This window comes from Rana temporaria, chromosome 11 (genome assembly GCF_905171775.1).
Source record: "Rana temporaria chromosome 11, aRanTem1.1, whole genome shotgun sequence".
Classification (NCBI taxonomy): domain Eukaryota; kingdom Metazoa; phylum Chordata; class Amphibia; order Anura; family Ranidae; genus Rana; species Rana temporaria.
The window spans coordinates 113,239,202-113,261,534 of NC_053499.1; the positions used below are offsets into that span (position 1 = coordinate 113,239,202).

At 42.0% G+C, this 22,333-nt stretch overlaps 1 protein-coding gene across 1 annotated transcript in view; it reads left to right on the forward strand.

The window, feature by feature from the left end:
- Positions 1–22,333, forward strand: part of LOC120917505 (serine/threonine-protein kinase D1-like) — a 170,238-nt gene that overhangs the window by 79,026 nt on the left and 68,879 nt on the right. The window contains exon 3 of the mRNA XM_040328842.1: positions 16,832–16,970. Coding sequence (XP_040184776.1) covers positions 16,832–16,970 — 139 coding nt within the window. The remainder of the gene's footprint in view (positions 1–16,831; positions 16,971–22,333) is intronic.

Here is a 22,333-nt window from a genome sequence, read left to right on the forward strand (position 1 = left end):
AGAAACCAAGATGGCCGCCAGCACATGTCAAACGAAGGAGACAGGAGATAGGTAAGACCATGACAGTTAGACATTACTTATATCAATCTGCAGAGATTCCTAAACAACAAAAATCATTTTCTTTGGAGTTGTTAAACTATGCCATGACACACAACTTTTGTTGGTTTGACAACAAATTCTATCTGCAATGTAAGGGCGTAGCAATGGGGCTAAGTTTGCCCCGAGCCTTGTAAACCTCTTTATGTCCAAGTAAGAACAGGATGCTATCTATGGTCCTCACTGAAGAAATGTGGTGTTTTACAAACGCTTTATTGATGATATCCTGCTTAATAAAAAAATATAAATAAATACAAGCCTTTAGTATCATTCACAGCCATCTCCAAATGACATCCTTACTGGAGAGGCTGCTATTAAATCAAGAGGGAGATGTTTTGGCTTTATGAATAAAAAACTTTCTCCATTCGGGCAAAATATCAAATAAGGTATGAATTGTTTTAGTGATACAAGCTAAATATGGCACTACAGGGAAAGATACAGCAATATCTAGTTTATTCTTCTCTTTCTTTATGTCACCCTCAGTGATGTTTTATGAGCATTTTGTGTTTTAATGTATTTATCTGTCTTAATATATTGTGTATGTATGAATTTAATATTGATATTCTTTAGGGGATAAATAGAGTATAAAATATTGCATATTATGTGATTGTAAGTTATATACCGGTATGTTGTAGCCTATTTGGACTCCTGGAGGCTATACCAATTTTTTGGTATGATCATTTTAAGGAAACAAAATTATATATTTCCATTTTTTACCTTGTCATTGGGTCATAAGGTGTTTTTTCAATCTATTTATATAGAGCCTTACTGTTTTTAATATGAGTTGCGGATTAGAAGAATTTTGCCTTTTTTGCTGAATATTGGAAGCTTTGTCACCATATAGGTGGCAGCCAGTAATTTTATCCTTTGTTCCATTTGGCTATGCGTGGCTTAAAGCGGGGGTTCTGCGGGTTTAGCTATTTTTTTTTTTTAAATCTCCAAAGCCTGGTAACAGAGCTAGCTAGGTACTACTCACCTGCTAGCCGCTCCTACGTCCGTCCGCTCTGTTTTCGCCAAAAAGGATACCTTATAAAAAAGGGTCCTGGCCTTTTCCATCTTGCTGGTGGGCAATTTGAATCCCACAAGCAAATGCTTCCTGGATTCCTAGTCACATGACGTGCTTTGCGCGTCATGTGACCCGCTTCCCGCGACGCTCGAGCTGGTCTCCTGCGAGTGTTGTAACGTCACTCCCAGGAGACCTTGCGCACAGCATCCAATTACGCCTCGTCGGGGAAAAGGAGCGACACGCCCACTCCCCCGCTGGGAAGAAGACCCGGAAGTCAGCTAGAACACAGGTAAGGATACACATTTTAAAAAAAATTACAACGCAGCAGTGCTAGATTAGGGCTGGAGGTAGGAGAGCAATGAAGTTCAATTTTAGGGTGAACCTCCGCTTTAACTGCTGCTGGTCTTCAACAAAATAGCGACCGCTGCTATTCAGCATTGGCCTCAAAATAGCACCGGCATTGGAAATTACCTCATTTACACTGGCTCTACTGCTGTTATGCTGAAGTTTATGTAATACAGTGCCAACTTTTTGTCTATTTACCTGGTGTTATGATTAATAAAAAAACGTTATTTTAAAAGGAAATTACCTCAGTGTAGGTTCCAGGTATAACCTACACAGATATGGCCGCCAAAGCTAGATGCCCCGGGATGTGTAGGGTGGAGCTGTCTACATGGCGTCACACCGCCACACCAGTCTCTGAGGTGGCATTGTATTGATTTAAGTGAATAAGCGGCGCTTCTGTACTATTACTGGCAAATTATCACTGTTGTATTAACTGTTTCTTCTGCTGCATTCGGTTAAATACACTATTGTAGCACACCCCACGTAGGAGCTGCAGATTAAAAGGGATCCCTCAATCCTGCACAGCCAGGCACACTGAAATTTCACATATACACAGAGTGCAAAAACAGTCTGTAGCTTTGCTTTTGTTATTTATTAGGGGTTTAACAACTTGGATAGGGATGAGAGGTTATGGGATGCCCACTTGACTTCAGCAATCTTCAGGGACAACTTCCTATATACAGACTCCTCTTCACTTTCCTCCTGCACACTCTTGGCCTTTCTCTTGCTCAGCCTTTCCTGGTACACTCCTGGGGGGAACTTGACAGTCTATTGTCAGTTTAGTAACAACTAGACATGTGCATTCGATTTCGTCCGAATTTCAGGTATTTTCGTTATTGTTTTAACAAACGATAACGAAAGCACAGAAAACAAAAAACGAAAGATCCAACATAAACAAATGCTTTATTTTCGTTATCGTTGCGGTCGAATGTGCCTAACCTTAACTCTATTAGTCCAATATTATTCTACATAGAGAGAAAAGATTTGACATTGAGAGACATGAAGAGTCAATTTTCTTTTTCTTTTTTAAGAGTCTGTCGAATCTTTTTTTTTTTCTTGGAACATTCGACAGACACCATAAGCCTTCAATGACAGATTCGACATAGAGAGACATGAAGGTTCGACATAGAGAGACATGAAGGTTCGACATAGAGAGACATGAAGGTTCGACATAGAGAGACATGAAGATTCGACATAGAGAGACATGAAGATTTGACATAGAGAGACATGAAGATTTGACATAGAGAGACATGAAGATTTGACATAGAGAGACATGAAGATTCGACATAGAGAGACATGAAGATTCGACATAGAGAGACATGAAGATTCGACATAGAGAGACATGAAGATTCGACATAGAGAGACATGAAGATTCGACATAGAGAGACATGAAGATTCGACATAGAGAGACATGAAGATTCGACATAGAGAGACATGAAGATTCGACATAGAGAGACATGAAGATGATTTTTTTTAGAACATTCGACAGACACCATAAGCCTTCAATGACAGATTTGACCTTAACTTGGATTTTCGGACGAATGCATTTTTTTTACGAAAAACAAAATAAATAAAAACAAATTTCGGGAGTAACTAAATAAATGTATTTTTCGTACGAAAACGAAATTACAAAACAAAATATTTCAGTGTGCACATGTCTAGTAACAACTCATTACAGGCAGTAACTCACGGTCCCTTTATAGTAGCACAAATGGAGTGACACAGCATGTAACTTCCCCTCTGCTTCCTTTGTAGTCACTGGTCCCAGCACCACCTCTTCAGGCCCTGTCAGCCCTCTTGGCTGTTGCTGCCTCTCTACACCATTCCACCCAGCTAACCCGTCACCAGCCCACCTGGCTGAGTCTCAGGAATTTCTGAGGGTAGAATTGAAGACTAAAGCACACTGCTGTCTTCAAGAGAGACCAGCTTCATGCGGCAGCCTCCCTACTTGTTAATCCCCAACAGTGTTGAGCAACTCACTCTGTCCTCTCTTGCTCCCATGCCTCCAGGAAGACCTCCTCCTTTGTGTTTTAGCAGGAGTCTTCCAGCACTGAGCCCAGGACCAAGACAAGAAATGTCCCCCCAGACTAGGGGACACCAACAGCCCCCTCAACACTGCATTTCCATCTTCCACCCGACTGCTCCTGCTGGCATGGCCCATGTCTACTTATGAGGTATTCTTTGCCCCCTGCCAGGCCATTTCTGGGAATTCTGGGCTGAGGCCTCATAAATATGCATGGCAGCTTCTCCTAACCCTCAATCACTAATTCTAGAAGGTTATCCAACCTTCCAGACCAGGATAAGTCACCCGGCCCTGAACTTCAATGAAACCGTGACCCAATTTAGACTCACCAACTTACAATGTGAGTCAGAGTATGTTTGCCTACTCTGATTCTAGCACACACTAGAGGATGCTACACTATAATCCATCATGTATATGGATTTAGGTGGTGTTGCTTGACAGGATGAGCACATTAAGTGTCCCCTAAACGATAAGGAAGGAGAGGATCCAATTGGAGGAGTTTGTTGTTTGGCTTACATCCATTTATCCATCCATCTTGCAAAGTGTGTTAGCTGTGCTGTTATGGCAGCACACTCATTTTGGTGATGATTACTTTTCACTCACTGATACAGTTACCTTATAAAGTTTGTTAGCTTCACATTCTATGGCAGCACATTAGTTCTGGTGGGTGTGTATTCCATTGGGGGGTTGGATTTTTGAATCCCTAGTCCACTATTTTTTGCACAGTGTTTCTTTTTTATAGTTTTTTATAAATTACTGCACTATAAGTTTTTTGTCTTTATGGTAATCCATATTTTGTGACATCATTGTGTCCCGATAAGGAGTAAAAACAGCTGATTGGACCGGATTGACTATACAATAAAGGGATTTCACAAAGTGTGCCCTAATTGAGACAGCATTTCTGGTAAGTTGCCACATCTCCTAGTAGCTACACAGGAGAAATTTTCAACAGACAACATACTAGAAACACTTATGAACTGTTTAGTATCATTTGGACTTTCTTTTTGAGCGCTGCAATATTTGTTGCAGGCAGTTACCTGTCATTGCAATGTAAACTGTCATGATATGACAACCTAACCATGAGAAGTAAGCAAATCGGCACTCCTAATCAAAAGTTTAATCTTCTAAAAAACCTAAACGCTAATTTAACCATCTCCACTCCTATATGACATGCTCAAAGGCAAAGGGTTGTGCAAAAATAGCCATTTCGTTTTATCAGCGGCTTCTTTGCATATTACTAGAATATCTTGTTTGGTGAGAGGAATCCTGCATAACTTGTGTAAATGTTATTTCCAATTAAAGAATACTTCAAAAAGGAAAACTACTACAGATAATGCTATTTTGAAAGATCAATAACACTGAATACACCTGAAAGGACACATCCACCCTGTAGACTGTAAATTCAAATTCTACATACTGTATTATGTACATATAACGTTTGCGCCTCTTGCCTAGACAACACCTTTTAAAAAAAACTGTCATGATACAATTTGAAACCAAGCGTTAAAGTGATTGTAAAGTCAATTGTTTTTCCTCTTGAAATAACAAACATGACATGACGTATCAAATCACATGTCAAATCTTACCAGTGTGAACCAGGGCTAAAATCATTTGTTAAAATAACAATTTGCAGCAGTGTTCAGTGGAACAGGTATTCCTATGTGAAGGCTTTTCCTCACCACCTGTTCCACTGCTGCAAAAGATACATAGAAAAACATTTAGGCTGTACCCAATATTCATAACTCGGCTGCACAAGTATTTATAATGCAAACTAATGCATCATTTCTATTGTAAAAATCAAATGAATTGTCTTATGCATGTAAGAACCTCATGTTTCTAACTTGTGACTGTCACTGTATTAGACCTACCCCACCACATCATCATCCTTAGATAAGTTACCAGCAGCAGCAGAAGAAACACCTCCTACTGGTTTATGTTTAGGCTAATGCATTTTCTAACTTGTGGTCATTCATTGTGGAATCAACATATTTAAGCATTTCCTGAGTAATTCTTCTAAGGCCACTCTTTCCTGACAGCAGTTCTTCCAACATTGTAGTGGAAAGTTTGTTCCCAAGATCAGTTTTCCTTAAAGCAGAGGTCCACACAAAAAAACGCCGCTTTTCGGAACCCTCCCCCCTCCGGTGTCACATTTGGCACCTTTCAGGGGGGTGCAGATACCTGTATTTGCACCCACTTCCGGGAATAGACTCCCGTGGGAGTCATGTCTCCCCCCCCCCGCTGTCTTCTGGGGAAACACACTGGTCCCAGGACCAGTGAGGATGTGCTGCGCCACTCGCGCATGCGTAGTAGGGAACCGGGCAGTGAAGCCGCAACGCTTCACTTCCTGATTCCCTAACCTAGGATGGCAGCGGGGGCAGTCGAGAGACGAGCAATTGCTCAGCTTTGGCTGCCAACATCGTGGGCGCGCTGGACAGGTAAGTGTCCATTTATTAAAAGTCAGCAGCTGCAGTATTTGTAGCTGCTGGCTTTTAAACAATTTTTTTTTTAGGTGGACCTCTGCTTTAATTTCACAGATGAAAGCACACGTTCAACCAAAGCTGTCCCATGGGGAAGCTAAAGCATAGTTTTTACAAATTTAACCAGATGTGGGAATTTAGGTACTTTCAGATTTCTCTAAAGGATACAGCTTTGTTCTACCTTCTTTGTTCCAATAAGAATCATATGTGAGTCTGAGCAACATCACTAAAATCTGTCACTTGGTATTCAATAAATTCAGTATGCAGTCTGTCAAAATCAGATGGAACGATTTGTGGAAAATGCTTTGCTAGTTCAATAATGTCCCCAGAATTAGCAGTAGACCTGTTTTAGTAAAGCCAACAGCTGAATGATTGTTTCCAATGGGCATTTGTTTTTTAATAGCAGTTACTGCTTTTGTGTAAAATGTTGTTGCTGGGACCATGAACTGTTGAAAAGCTGACAAATCATCTACTGTAGACTGATGTTCTCTTGTTTGGTAGCCAATGAAAATGCTATCTGTTGATTTGATGTTTTCTTTATTAGTGTGGTCAAATACAATTGGTGTATAATTTCCAAGGGCAACTAAGAGGTTTGGTCTGATGAAGTGGCACATAAAACATTTCAGTTGGTAGTACTTCCAAGTACAGGTCAGGTACCATAGGAGAATTGCTGTGGAAAATTTGGCAGAACTGCTTGAAGAAACAGAAAGTAGCACTTCGTAATCATTGTAAACAAGGCAAATCTCCTTTCTGACAGGGGTGATCACAGATCCTGTCTTTCTACTATGCAAGAAGATGGATCTGTGTGTTTCCCCAAGCAGCCCATACAGTAAGAACACACCTGAAGGGAACACGTTTAACCCCTTGATTGCCCCTGATCTGTCACAGTCCCACTAAAAATTACCGCTATTACTAGGAAGAAAAAAAAAAATGCTATAAATCTATTCCCTATTTTGTAGACGCAATGGGGGCAGATCCACAGAGAGAGTACGCCGGTGTATCTACTAATACGCCGGCGTACTTTCAAATTTCCCACGTCGTATCGTTTGTTTTGAATCCTCAAAACAAGATACAACGGTATCTGGGTTAGATCCGACAGGCGTACGTCTTCGGATCTAAGATGCAATTCTTCGGCGTCCGCTGGGTGGCGTTCCCTTCGTTTTCCGCGTCGAGTATGCAAATTGGCTATTTCCGACGATCCACGAACGTACGAGCGGCCGGCACATTCCTTTACGTCGTCTCTAGTCGGCTTTTTTCGGCGTATAGTTAAAGCTGCTATTTCGTGGTGTACTCAATGTTAAGTATGGTCGTCGTTCCCGCGTATAATTTTAAATTATTTTTTGCGTAAGTCGATGAATCGGGATGGACGGAATTTACGTCCAGGTCAAAACCAATGACGTCCTTGCGACGTCATTTAGCGCAATGCACGGCGGGAAATTTAGGGTCGGCGCGGGGACGCGCTTCATTTAAATGAAACACGCCCCCTACCCGCCCAATTTGAATTCCGTCGCCGTTAAGCCGCTTGAGATCCACTACGCCGCAACTTACGGCGCAAAATCTTTATGGATTCGAACCAAAGCCAGGTAAGGTACGGCGGCATAGCGTATCTCAGATACGATGCGCCGGGGCAGATCTTTGTGGATCTGCCCCTATAACTTTTGCGCAAACCAATCAAATTTACGTTTTAATTGCGATTTTTTTTTTTTTTGGTCACCAAAAATATGAAGAATATATATCGGCCTTAACTGAGGAGGACATTTTTATATAAAATTGTTTTTTTTTGTTTTTTTGGGGGGGGGGGATATTAATTATCGTAAAAAAAATGCTTTTTTTTCAAAATTATTGCTCTTTGTTTATAGTGTAAAAAATTAAAACCACAGAGGTGATCAAATACCAACAAAATAAAGCTCTATTCGTGGGGGGAAAAAAAGAACGTAAATTTTGTTTGGGTACAGTGTCCCACGCATCAGCCAATCGTTCCCAGAACAGAAATTTTCATACAATTTTCTTATTGTGTATTCCTACCATTAGAATAACTTAACAGGTATTCATACTGATACAAAATGCAGTTGACACACTGAAGCATAGAAAGCCACTAGAGAACAAAGCTGTACAATCTATCGACAATCTGCCATAACAAAATCTACAACAAAGCTGTACAATCTTTAGACAATCTGCCTTAACAAAATCCTGACATTTGTGATACAACTGTAAGAATTTGCAACTATGTGCAAAGTGGTTATGTATGTCTCTGAAAAGTTGCTCAACAGTTTTAAGTATGACTTTACAGGCATCTGCAGCACACAAGGCAGCAACATGGCAAGAACAATGAATGTGAAATATAAAAGGCAGCTCTGCTTTGAAGTGGGATGGTAGAGAGTGTCTTGGACCAAGTAACATCTGTACTAAGTGCCATAAAAATTTTCAGGGGGATACCATCTTCCAGAGAACATTGTTTATTCTGCTCAAAAATAGCATCAGCCGTAGCTTCAGAAAGGCAATGCCACATCCTTCCCGCTCTTACAGTAAAGAACCCTCTATGCAGTTTAAAGTTAAACCACAAGGATTTTGCACAGAGCGGCCCAGATCCTCATCTTCTGGGGTCCTTCAGCACTCATGGCTCTCTTCTTCTCGAGTGCCCCTCCCCCATTCCATGGAGGAACTCCTGTAGGCTCGCTCTCGAGTCCCGCTGCTGCGTCCATTGACACGGTCCATCTATCCAATGAGGTGTGCTCGTCCTTATCGCTGGATCAATCGGGTTTAGGTAAGTAAAAGGGGGGTTCTGGGGGGCTGCTGCATAGAATGCATCAAGGTGAAAAACCTCAAAGGTTTACAATACCTTTAAATTTCAGTAACTGTCTGTATAACCTAACCTACTACTGCCTTGTGTGCTGCAGATGCCTGTATGTCTGATGAAAGTCAAGAAAGCTATAGTTGTTAATTAAAACTGATCTTTTGGAATTTTATGAAAATTTTATTAGCTGCAATTAGAGATGCAAAGTGAAAACCATAGAAGAAAAATCCACGTTGTTTATCTGTTTTTCCCACTTGCGTTATGCTGAAGACTGTAAAAACTGTGTGTGTGTGTGTGTGTGTGTGTGTGGTGTATTGGTGTGAAAGATAACCACTTACTGTTAGATGACCTAGTTGTTTAACCTGCTTAGCGGTATCCCTGAGCGTGACTGGGGGTGGATTTTCCATGCTAAGATCGGTATCCCCGAATCACGCTCGGGGTAGATGTGCAGAGCGTGCAGCGGCACGGCTTACCTGCTTGCTGAATCCACAGACAAGTTACTCACCTTGTCCCTGGATCCAGCGATGCCACCACGATGTGTGAGCGAGCGGGACCTCGCTCGATTCACACAGTGTCCTCCTGTGCCGCCGATCTCCGTTCCCTGCGACGTTACGACGCACGGGTCGGAGAACGGCGCCAAATTCAAAAAAGTAAACAAACACAATACATACAGTATACTGTAATCTTACAGATTACAGTACTGTATGTAAAAAATACAAACCCCCCTTGTCCCTAGTGGTCTGTCCAGTGCCCTACATGTACTTTTATATAATAAAAAATGTTCTTTCTGCCTGCAAACTGTAGATTGTCCATAGCCACCAAAAGTGTCCCTTTATGTCAAAAATGGTTTTAGAGCAGCTAGAAAACAGCGATAATAAATTATAATCACTTGCAGAATTGAGCGATAGCAATTTGTGGGGAAATTCGTCATAAAAAAATAAAAGTAATGACAGCGACAATTCTGCAACTGAGCAAATTTCAGTGATTTTGAGTTGATTACATTATTGAATATTTTTTATTATAATTATATTATTATTTGTTATAATTATTTATAATTCTTTATTATATTATAATTTATAATTTTTGTTTTTAAAAAAAATTCATACCCGGGATGCCTACTAGACTCTTGTTTGGTCAGATTTAAATGAGTTATTCCTAAGAATTGCAGGCCTACAGTATAAAACGCCAAATTTCCATGCAAAATAATTGTACCGCTTTTGGTACGTAATTCCAGACAGAATCATACCGCCAGGGAGGTTAACCTGGTGGTGGTGGTGGTGTCTGTAGAGCCATGCAGCTGATTTCTCAATACACTGTAGACTTTTTTGGGGAAGAAACAAACAATTTAATCAGATTGCGGTACCCATGTTCCCTTCCCAAACACATAAACAAAGTAGACACTGGCTTCCAAAAAGGACATACTTGCCAGAAGACAGAGCTCCACTAAAAGGAAGCCAGACGGAGGCATCGCCAGTGGCTGGTCAATAGCAGTGGTGTGATTGTCAGGCCAGGATAACCTAACAGCACAAAAAGGGAGAAGGAGAAAATCAAACCTGAGACTATAGGAGATAATTTCTTGAGAAAGTGCACTGCAATAAATTGCTTACTGTATGCAGCCAAAGGGAATGCTTCAGGACAGGAGTTGCGGCAGGCAGGTGGTACTTGTACTTGTAGTGTAGGCAGATAGTGGACCTTGTGTTTGGTGCAGCTCTTTTGATGGAACTGGCTGAGGCTGGTTAAAGTAGCATGACTGGGAGTCCAGGAAGAGAAGAACCAACCTACAGCACAAAGAGGGAGAGGAGAACACTACAATATTAAAGCAAATTATTTCTTGACAAAGCGCAATGGAAATCAAACCTGACTTTTGCTTTTTACACTTTTTTTCATGTGGATGGCCCAACTTATGATCTTGCACACAGGCCCACTGCTTTCAGAAAATGCCCCTGACCTGATCTCATTATTGCGCATCCGTTCCAGATGCTTGTATGTGACACCACATACAAGCACGTGGGTTGGATGCGAGAGGCGGATCAGCGGGATGAATGTGCCAGGGCAGGTAGATGTGTCTGCTTTCTTACACCACTCTGCATATCGTATACATTATAGATGAGAAATGGGTACAGCAGTGGAGCAGATGAGCAGGAGTGTACAGCAGTGGAGCAGATGAGCAGGAGGGTACAGTGATGGGGCAGATGTGCAGAGGGATATAGTGGTGGAAGAGAAGAGCAGGGGGTTACAGTGGTGGGACAGATGACAAGGAGTACAGCGGTGGGGCAGATGTGAAAGGAGGGGCATTGGTGGGACAGATGAGCATGGGGTTACAGTGGTGGGGCAGATAAGCAGGAGGGGGTATAGAGGTGGGGCAGATGTGGTGGGACAGATAAGAAAGGGGGTTACAATGGTGGGGAAGATGAGCAGATGGGTTCAGTGTTAAGACAGATGAGAAGGTGGTTGAGCGGTGAGACAGAAGAGCATGGGGGTATAGCGGCGGAGCACATGTACAGGGAGGTACAGTGGTGGGGCAGATGTGCAGGGGGTTACGCCGTCCTATCTTGGGGTGCAATATTTAGGCTGACCGCTAGGTGGCGCTTCCATTGCGAACGGCGTAGAATATGTAAATCACTAGATACGCCTATTCACGAACGTACGTCCGCCCGTCGCAGTAAAGATACGCCGTTTTCGTAAGATAGGCCGCCTAAAGATAAACATGCCCCCTAGGTGGCGTAGCCAATGTTAAGTATGGCCGTCGTTCCCGCGTTGAAATTCGAAAAATTTTACGTTGTTTGCGTAAGTCGTCCGTGAATAGGGATTTACGTCCACGTCGAAATCAATAGGACCGTTACAAAAAAACGTCAATCACGTCAGGTCAACCCGAATTAGCATAAAACACGCCCCCTCAGCCTATTTTGAATTAGGCGCGCTTACGCCCGCCGCATTTACGCTACGCCACCGTAACTTGGCAGGCAAGTGAATCAGGTACTTGCCTCGCTAACTTACGGCGGCGTAGTGTAAACACGCTACACTACGCCGCCGCAAAGTTAGGGCGGGCTATGTGAATCTAGCCCTATGGGACTTGATCGTTCGAAATCAAATGTGCTAATTTTAAAGGCTAATATGTAAGTTATTTCCTAAAAAGGGTCTGGGGACCCGGGTCCTGCCCCAGGAGACATGTATCAATGCAAAACATTTTTGAAAACTGCTTGGCCAATCATCAGCCAGCAATGCACTGCGATGCCGCAGTGAATTGTGGGCCGTGACGCGCTACTCGAATTTCGCATGAATGGCCCGTAATGTTTGAAATTCGGCGAATGGCCGATGTTCGAGTTGAACATAGGTTCGACTCGAACTCAAAGCTCATCCCTAGTGATGATGATAGAAGAAATATCTGCCACCACTTATAGTTATGAGGCTTACAGGAATGAATGGACTTAACAAGGCATACGCCAAATGAGTCTAAAAGGGCTGTATGGTGACACTACACCAAAAACACGAAGACCTCAGCACTGGAACTGGCAGACATCAGAGTAAGATGGTCACACTTTCATCTCAGCAATAAGTAGCAAAACCACAATAGTAACGATGGGTTCCGTGGCAGAGATATTTAGGTTCACCAAAAATAAGGAAAAGGTATGCACATAGTATAAATCCATTTAACGGGAAAAACATTTATTTGATAACGTATACAATTTTAAAGGTTACACTCACATTTGAGAGGATAAAATAAGCGCTTGTATATAATAAGTAGATTCCATGCAGTAGTAGCTGTAGATACGACCTAGAGCAGTCCCTCTATTACTTCTTTTTAAACCATTCCGTGGGTTCGCTTGCTAGTGTACAGCAGATCGTTGCGTTGAAAGACCCATTTCTGGTTCAGCTTCAACTGTTGGATAGTTTTCCTCTTATTCTCACCAAGTGCACGTTGATATGATGTAGAATGTATAGCTGACTTAATGACTGCAAGCTGCCCAAGTCCTAAAAAAAAAAAAAAATGCAACCCCAAACTAGAATGTTTCCACCACCTCGCTTCTCAGTTATGAGGTTCTTCTCCTGAAATGCTGTCTTCTGTTTGCGGTAACAGGTCTACTGGTACGGTGACCAAACAACTCTAACTTGAGTTGATCAGTCTTCAGCACATTGTTTTAGAAGGCCTAGTTTTTGCCTATATCTTTATTGGCACACTGTAGTCTTTCTGTAATGTTCTTTTGGGATAGCAAAGGCTTTTTCCTAACACACGCAGGTTAAATCAATGCATCCCAGTTTCATCGCAGGGTGTTCCTTCTGATTGTAGGAACAAGCACTTTGACCCCAGGTATTGCAAAAGTTACTTAAACATAATGCAGTGAAATTCTGGGGTTCTTGGAGACCTCATATAGCATTCAACGATCAGATCTTGGGCTGCATTTGCTGGGCAAAATTTTAAGTCATTTGAAATCTACACCACATGTAGATTTTACTTAGTGTTTAATGATGGATTTTAAATTATTTGGCAAGCTTTTTAAATCCTTTACCAGACTCAAACATTCAAAACTTTTTTTTACTGTGGACCTTAGAGAGCTCTATTGACCTTGGCATGACAACACCACACCTTAGATATGAGGTTTAAATAAGGAAAGTTCCACTTGCATATTCCCTCAGGCTGGGTTCACACTACTACACTACTTTCATCCTACTTTGCTCTGCTACATTGGTCCTACATTTATCCTACATTGGTCCTACATCCATCCTACTTTCATGAACAGGATACTACTTTGGTCCGACTTCAATGATATTCAATGGGTTGAAGTAGGATCAATGTAGGACCAAAAGTAGTACAGGGAGCATTTTCAAAGTCGGACCGACTTGTGTAGGACGCTACAAGACGCTCTCATAGGGAAACATTGAAGACAGAGCAAAGTAGGATGAAAGTAGTGTAGTAGTGTGAACCCAGCCTCAGGGAGTTCTGTTCATTGACACCCAACCTGGAACACCTGGTTCTTATTTCATCAATTTGAAGCAGTAATGTGGAGGTGTACTTACTTTTTCCATATGCCTTTTTATCTGCATTTTTCATTAACTGAGTATATGAAAATGAATACACTATGTTAATTTGTTTGTGCCATTTGTTCCAATAAATTTTTTTCTATCGTTTGTACCAAAAAACAAGCGCTGATTTAGCCAGTTGTTACCATACATTTGACGCTCACATTGCACACAGTGTGTTACTGACATCTGGTGGCCAATAAAGATATACAATTTACTTCTCTTAACACCTGTCCATTTTTGTTTCTCTTCCTCTTCTTATTGGATATTCATTCCTATTATAATACATATGTTTTTCTTCACTTTTAAACCTTAAAGCCTATAGCTGAAAATGACTAACTGGCTATCATGTTACAGACTAGATGATGAGTGACAAGGATAAATCAATTTCTAGAAAATTGAAACTCTACACCTAGAGGCAGGTTTATGATAGCTAAATGAATGGAACAGGTTTATGCAGTTTAGTACACCTATTCAATTGTTGTTTTTTTTTTTGTAACCTTTATTCCACTTACCTTGTTAGACATGTCCAACAGAATGGGCATATGCAAAATGAATGTGGAAGATTTGGCTTATCTTGGGTCTGACAAACTGCTGATACCCAGGTATCTCATACTTTATACCTAGAAATAAAGTAATCAGGGCTCTATGACAGATTTATGCATGTAAAGGCAAATTTTACCATTCTTTATGGCCATAAAGTTCCATGTATGTCATGTTAAATAGGAGTAATTCTGTATAATTAGTTGGTTGCATACTGTACATAGGAAAGAAATGTAGTAAGGATAGTCTACAAGCAAGAGGAAGAAAACTCTGAGGCCTTTTTTACAGTTTGGATCCACATCTTGCTGGATTGAGTTGAAGCCTAGGCCACATTCACACTGCCATTTTCATAGAGCCACCAGATTCCAGTGACAAGAATGAATGGATTCTTGCGGCTGGATGACCATGGAATGCGAATAGCAGCTGCCACTCTTATGCCCTGTACACACGATCGATTCATCCGATGAAAACTGTCTGATGGATTTTTTCATCAGATATCCGATGAAGCTGACTTTCATCAGTCTTGCCTACACACCATCAGTTAAAAAAACGATCGTGTCAGAACGCGGTGATGTAAAACACAACGACGTGCTGAGAAAAATGAAGTTCAATGCTTCCAATCGACTTGATTCTGAGCATGCGTGAATTTTTAACCGATGGACGTGCCCACAGACGATCGTTTTTTAACCATCAGATCATTTTAAAATGAGTTCCTCGTTTTTTCACCGATGGATAAAAAAACGATGGGGCCCACACACGATCAGTTCGTCTGATGAAAACGGTCCTTCAGACCGTTTTCATCAGATGAACCGATCGTGTGTACGCGGCATTAAACTAACTAGGCAGCCTTTTTAAACGAATGGCACGCTGATCACATGGCGTTGCACACCGAGTGGTTACTAGCTGTTGGATGGATGCAGTCAGCTGTTTCCAGACTCAAACATCCATCCCTAACCTCAGGTTACTCAATGTGCAGCTACATGCAAACAGCTCTCAGCCTCTCACTACTAGTTTAAATAGGCTAAGGCCGCGTACACACGATCGGTCAAAACCGATGAAAACGGACTGAAGGACCTTTTCATTGGTCCAAACGATCGTGTGTGGGCCCCATCGGTCAGTTAACCTTCGGTCAAAAAAATGAGAACTTGCCTTAAAATGTAACCGATGGACGCCTAACAGATAGGTCAAAACCAATCGTTAGTATGCAAAAGCATTGGTTAAAAACTTGCGCATGCTCAGAATCAATTTGACGCATGTTTGGAAGCATTGAACTTTTTTTCAGCACGTCGTGTTTTACGTCACCGCGTTCTGACACGATCGTTTTCTTAACCGATGGTGTGTAGGTGCGACGGACCATCAGTCAGGTTCATCAGTTAACCGATTACAATGGTCCTTCAGACTGTTCTCATCAAATGGACTGATCGTGTGTACGCGGCCTAAGTGATCGCTACTATTCGCAAGAATATGAAATAGGTCTAACTCTGACCAAACTGTTTTTCTAAAACTAAAATAAATATGGGGAAAAGTTTCAATTTATATTTTCTGTCTGTAATACCTTTTCACACATTTCCTGACCTTGTGACTTCCTGAAAAGAAATCTAGGATGCAAACATCATGGGGCCGGAAGGCATAAACAGCAATAAAAACATATTTAGAAAGTTCTAACCCTTTCTTGCTATACCAAAAATGTGGGTTTTTGTATCCCTGCAATCCCTCAAAATCGTAAAAATGGATCCTGGCAAATAACCAGCAAGAAACTTGCTGGGAGATATTTTTTTGCAGAGGAAACCGGTCGTGTGTACATTTTCGTTGAGAAAACTGTCTAGAAACTCGACGAGCCAAAAATAAAGCATGTTCTCTATTTCCTTGACGGGAATGGAGAAAATTGGCTTGTCTAGTTTCTCGACGGCTTCACAAGGAACTCGACGAGCAAAACGATGTGTTTCGCCCGCCGAGTTTCTCGGTCGTGTGTACGAGGCCTGAGACTACTGGCCAGCCATTTTTTTTTTTTTTTTTTTATCGAACCGTATGCGTGTAAGTAGAAAGTGCCTTTCGTTTCAGCACTCTTCTTGAGTTTGGCTATAGTTGAAGTAGAACTGTCCTCCCAATTATATGTTCTGCAGCATTTAATTATGGGTGTATCTTCTCTTACAATTTTCTCATAGTCCCCTTGCAAAGTCTCCCAAACACGTGTTAATCTGCTTGACATGCCATTGAAACCCAATGCAGCTTCTGGTGATAATTTGGCAACAATGCTGCACTGCTACTGAATTAGCCACTTTCATAGAAGCTATCCCTATGCACCACTGTAGAGTCATTTTTTTTGCTGTAGTGTGTGAATCAGCAATTGGCAACACAATAGAGTCCCTGCCTTCTGAATTCACAGCACTGTCTTTGTTGATAAACCCCCCCACTTGTAGGGAATACAAAAAAGTTTCTTAACTTTCGGTATAAGCATATATACATCGTCTATGTTTATTTTCTTGTTCTCCAATTGTAAACTAAATATATTTATTCAATATTGCCAGTATCCTGAATATGGATTCCTGGGTGTTTCTGAAAAGATCCAACTCTTTCGGCACAATCTTAACTCGGAAAATGTCCTTGAGCGTCTTCTACCCATCAACGCCATGACTGAAGGGGACCTAATCGAAGTTGTTTTGCCAGGTGAGAATCTCCATGTCCTATATTCAATTTGTTTTTCTGTTTAAGAGATGTTAGTGGTGATGTTAGTGGTGTCCTTGGCACAAATTTGCATCACTGCCCAAAACATTTTTACAGCCCATATGCAGCAGCTTGAAAGCTGAAAAAAGAGGCGTGTGACAAACAATAGAGTTGATCCGTTTCAAAGGAAAGATGTAGTAAGAGAACAAGGAGAAGCTATTGCTGACCTATTTGTTTGAAAAACCAAGATGTTTGGCTGTCATGCTAACCCAATTGTTTTCATACTTTCTGGGGCACTAACCTGAGGCAAGTATGTTAATTATGAATTCTGACTTTTTTCTCTCTAAGTTCGTAATTAATTGAAGCCAAAGACAGACAGTCAACTAGTTTTCTTAAAATTAGAATTGGGTCAATGATGCAAGTCCCCATAGTTCTAACTACAATTAAGAACTTATAGCTGGATTCAGGTAAGGGCGCGCTTCTTTGCGGTGGCGTAGCGTAGCGTATTTACACTACGCCGCCGTAAGTCAGAGAGGCAAGTACTGTATTCACAAAGTACTTGCCTTCTAAGTTACGACGGCGTAGCGTGAATAGGCCGGCGTAAGCGCGCCAAATTCAAATGAGGATGTGGGGGGCATTGCGGCAAAGTACGCTGCAAAGACGTATTGGTTTTGACGTGGACGTAAATTACGTCCAGCCCTATTCACGGACGACTTACGCAAACGACGTAACATTTTCAAATTTCGACGTGGGAACGACGGCCATACTTAACATTACTAGTCCAGCTATTTGATGGAATAACTTTACGCCTGAAAATGCCTTACGTAAACGGCGTATCTTTACTGCGACGGGCAAATTGCCCGACGAAGAGGTCCTGTGTGACTTTGAAACGTTGCTATTTTTGTGATGGTTTCTTTGCAATACATTTTTTGGACGTTTTTTTATACCATCCTCGGTGTGCTGGCGAATATATTCTCATGATTGCTGTTCCAGTTCCCTGCTGGTGATCGCTTCAGCACCCTCTTTTTCTCATTGGCCATTCTCCAGGAAGGTGTGCAACTGGAATATTTATTGTGCCTGACAAAGATGTCTCTTTGCATCGACGTGTGCTTTAGTAAATCTATGTGAACGAGGCCCATTAGAAAAGGTTTTATACTCTCCTCTCCAGTGGCCTAGGTCACCTACCTTTGTGTCATTGCTGCAGCCTCCATAAACTGTTGTTTGGCTTTTACACTACTGATGCTAAGGCTTCATCCTCCAACCTCTTGCTCTTGCATTGTGAACAAGGGGTTCAGAGGAAAGAACCACATCTTCTCACTGTATATACATATCCACTTGCCAATTGGCAACATATGGGTCTTCAAGTGGTTATACCAGTTTGATGCCTGCAGCTGCTGGGTTGCTTTTACAAGCAGCAGAGGGAGACATCCTCCCCCTTCCCCTGCCTCCCACTGGGAGACCCAAGCGACCAGCTTGCTGATATAGGAGCTTTGTTAAGCTCTCAGCAATGGTAACCCAAAAGTGATGAGCTAACACCACTTCCATTTTACCTAGATGTCAATGGCGCCAATTTTCAAAAATCAAAAGCATTTTAAATTGTTGATCTTGGTGTGATCGAAATGCTTTTAAGTGCAGAGGAGGGTTTTTGGGGTCTTATCGATCTCTCCATAAAGAGTACCTGTCACGTGCCTATTGCTGTCACAAGGGATATATACATTTCTTGTGACAACAATAAAAGTGATAAAAAACATTTAAAGTGACCGTGTAAAAATATAAATAAACAAATTGAAAAAATGTTTAACGTCCCACCCCAATGCGTGTGTTTTGTCCCGCATTCACAGAAGCGGTGATCGCCTAACACATGTGAGGTATCACTGCGAACAACAGATCATGTGCGGTAATTCTAGCACCAGACCCACTGTGCAAACCTCTTTTTAAAGCACAGATCAGTGCTCACGTGACCGGCCCCTTCTCTCCTCTCTTTATTTGACCGCAAAGCGGCTGGGAAACCCCTGCTGACGTCAGCCAGGAGGAGCAGAGGAGAGAGGCGCTCTGAAATGAGGTACACAGCAGCATTTTTCTTTTAAAATGCACAAACTGTTGAGATTATTATAATGCAAGGTTATTGCATTATGATGGCAGCAGGAGGGCAGGGCCAGGGAGTGGACAGAGCTGACAGGCAGGGAGGGAGTTAGCCCATCTCCCACACAGTTAGAACACACCCACGGAACACAGTTAACCCCTTGATCACCCCCTAGTGTTAACCCCTTCCCTGCCAGTGTAATTTATACATTGATCAGTGCATTTTTTTTTTACAACTGATCACTGTAATAATGTCTCTGGTCCCCAAAAAGTGTCACTTGGGGTCAGATTTGTCCGCTGCAAAGTCACAGTTCCGCTAAAAATCGCAGATCGCACCCATTACCAGTAAAAACAATAAAAAATAAATAAAAGTTCATAAATCCATCCCCTATTTTGTAGATGCTATAGATTTTGTGCAAACCAATCAATATGAGCTTATTGCGATATTTTTGGTAAAAAAAAACCTGATGAATAAATAATTTTTTTATATACTTTTTTGGATACTTTATGTATTATAGCAGAAAGTAAAAAATATTGTTTTTTTTTCAAAATTGTCAGTCTTTTTTTGCTTATACACAAAAAGAAACTCATAGAGGTGATCAAATGCCACCTAAAGGAAGTTCTATTTGTGGGGAAAAGGGGACATCAATTTTGTTTAGGTACAACATCACACAGTCCTGCAATTGTCAGTTAAAGCGACGCAGTGCAAAAATATGACCTGGTCATTAAGGGGTAAATCCTTCCAGGGCTGAAGTGGTTAAGGGAACAGGATCCATTTTTTTAGGGTGACAAACACTTTAAGATCTAAAGAAGTGAGAATAATTAAGATTGGAAAAGTGAGAAATAAATTCTCATACTGAAATATCTAGACTTTTATGTAAGGGCAGTGTGTAATTTAAAAGAACCCTACGCCCACTGTATACATTTATGTAGAAAATGTAAAAAGGGGTTATACTTAATTCAAAGACCCTGTAATGGAACCGTTCCACACTCTGCTTCTGTGCTTCTTCAGTATACCGCTTCCTCCAGTCTTAACATAGGTATCAGATATTATAGCCACCTATTGCAATCAAGAACTAATCAGGACTAGTTTAGTTGCAAAACTAAAATCTCTATTGAACAAGAATACAGGCTTTTTATACACTCAGGTGAGGCTGATCACAATATCATATGCAAACGCAACTGTATACAGAAATATAGTTAACACTATAAACATTAAGTTAATTAAAGCGGTTGTATACCTGCAATTTTTTATTTTTTATTTTTACACCTGTAAGGCAAAAGCCATAATGAGCTAGTATGCACCGCATACTAACTCATTATGAAATACTTACCTTAAAACGAGGTGTAGAGAACTTACCTGGTCCACGCCGAGCGAGATGTCATCTTTCCTTGGCGTGTCTTCTGGGTATCGCCGCTCCAGCGCTGTGATTGGCTGGAGCGGCAATGTCGTCACTCCCGCGCATGCGTGCGGGAGATTTCATTAGGGCAAGGTCCGGCGGCCACCCGCCCTTTAGCCATGGATCCCTGCTGCGCATGCGCCGCTACAATCAGCGGCGCATTGCGAGGGGAATATCTCCTAAACCGTACAGGTTTAGGAGATATTCTTTATACCTACAGGTAAGCCTTATTATAGGCTTACCTGTAGGTAAAAGTGGTAGTAAAGACTTTACTACCACTTTAACTGGCCACCTGGACACTCAGAGGTCTCTTTCTAGGTCAGACTTGCCGGCATGGAGCTCACATTATTACAAGTATAAACACATCACCACAGTATTTTGCTAGCAGATATTCGATGTGTTAATTGGCACAATTAACAATGAGTGAAAGACCCTTAAGAGGCACATTAGACTTACCCACAATAAACACATTATAGTAGGTGACCCCGGACAGGTAGCCTGAGTTGATAGCATTACCATCTGCTTTGAGTCTCACAGTGTAAAGCAGTCACTATTGGTGACGATGCAGCTAGGCCCTCATGACCTTCTTGTTTTGAATTGTATTGTTGCTGTATTGTCTCCCTATATATTGTATAACGGTGTGCAAACTGCTGGTGCTATAATAATAATTATGCTGTATATAGCAACATAACACACATCATCCTACTGTCATGTAGTTAGGGTGACCACATTTCCAAACTGCCATTCAGGGACACCCCCCCCCCCCTAAAAAATATATGTTTTTTTACATATTTTTTTGCGTATTTTGGGGGCAGGGGCGTATCATGAAATCAGCGGGCCCGTGTGCAAGATCAAAAGAGGGCCCTAGGCCCCATCAAATGCTGCCACTGTGCCCCATCAAATGCTGCCACTGTGCCCCATCAAATGCAGCCACTTGTGCCCCATCAAATGCAGCCACTTGTGCCCCATCAAATGCAGCCACTTGTGCCCCATCAAATGCAGCCACTTGTGCCCCATCAAATGCAGCCACTTGTGCCCCATCAAATGCAGCCACTTGTGCCCCATCAAATGCAGCCACTTGTGCCCCATCAAATGCCGCCACTGTTCCCATCATATGCCGCCACTGTTCCCATCAAATGCAGCCACTTGTGCCCAATCTAATGCCGCCACTGTTCCCATCAAATGCAGCCACTGTTCCCATCAAATGCCGCCACTGTTCCCATCAAATGCCGCCACTGTTCCCATCAAATGCCGCCACTGTTCCCATCAAATGCAGCCACTGTTCCCATCAAATGCAGCCACTGTGCCCATCAAATGCAGCCACTGTTCCCATCAAATGCCGCCACTGTTCCCATCAAATGCCGCCACTGTTCCCATCAAATGCCGCCACTGTTCCCATCAAATGCAGCCACTGTTCCCCATCAAATGCCTCTACTGTGCCCCATCAAATGCTGCCAGTGTGTCCAGCAATTGTTGCTACTGTGCCCCATCTGATGCTGCCAGTGTGCCGATCAATTGTCGCTACTGTGCCCCATCAAATGCTGCCAATGTGCCCATCAATTGCTGCTACTGTGCCTATCAGATGCTGCCAGTGTGCCTATCAATTGCCGCTACTGTGCCCATCAGATCATATGCTGCCAGTGTGTTGATTAATTGTAACTACTGTGCCCCATCAACTGCTGCCAGTGTGCCCATGAATTGTCGCTACTGTGCCTCCATCAGATGCCGCAAGTGTGCCCATGAATTGTCGCTACTATGCCCCATCAAATGCCAGTGTGCCCATATTTAAATTGTCGCTACTGTGCCCCATCAAATGCCAGTGTGCCCATATTTAAATTGTCGCTACTGTGCCCCATCAGATGCTGCCAGCCAGTGTAATTTGCC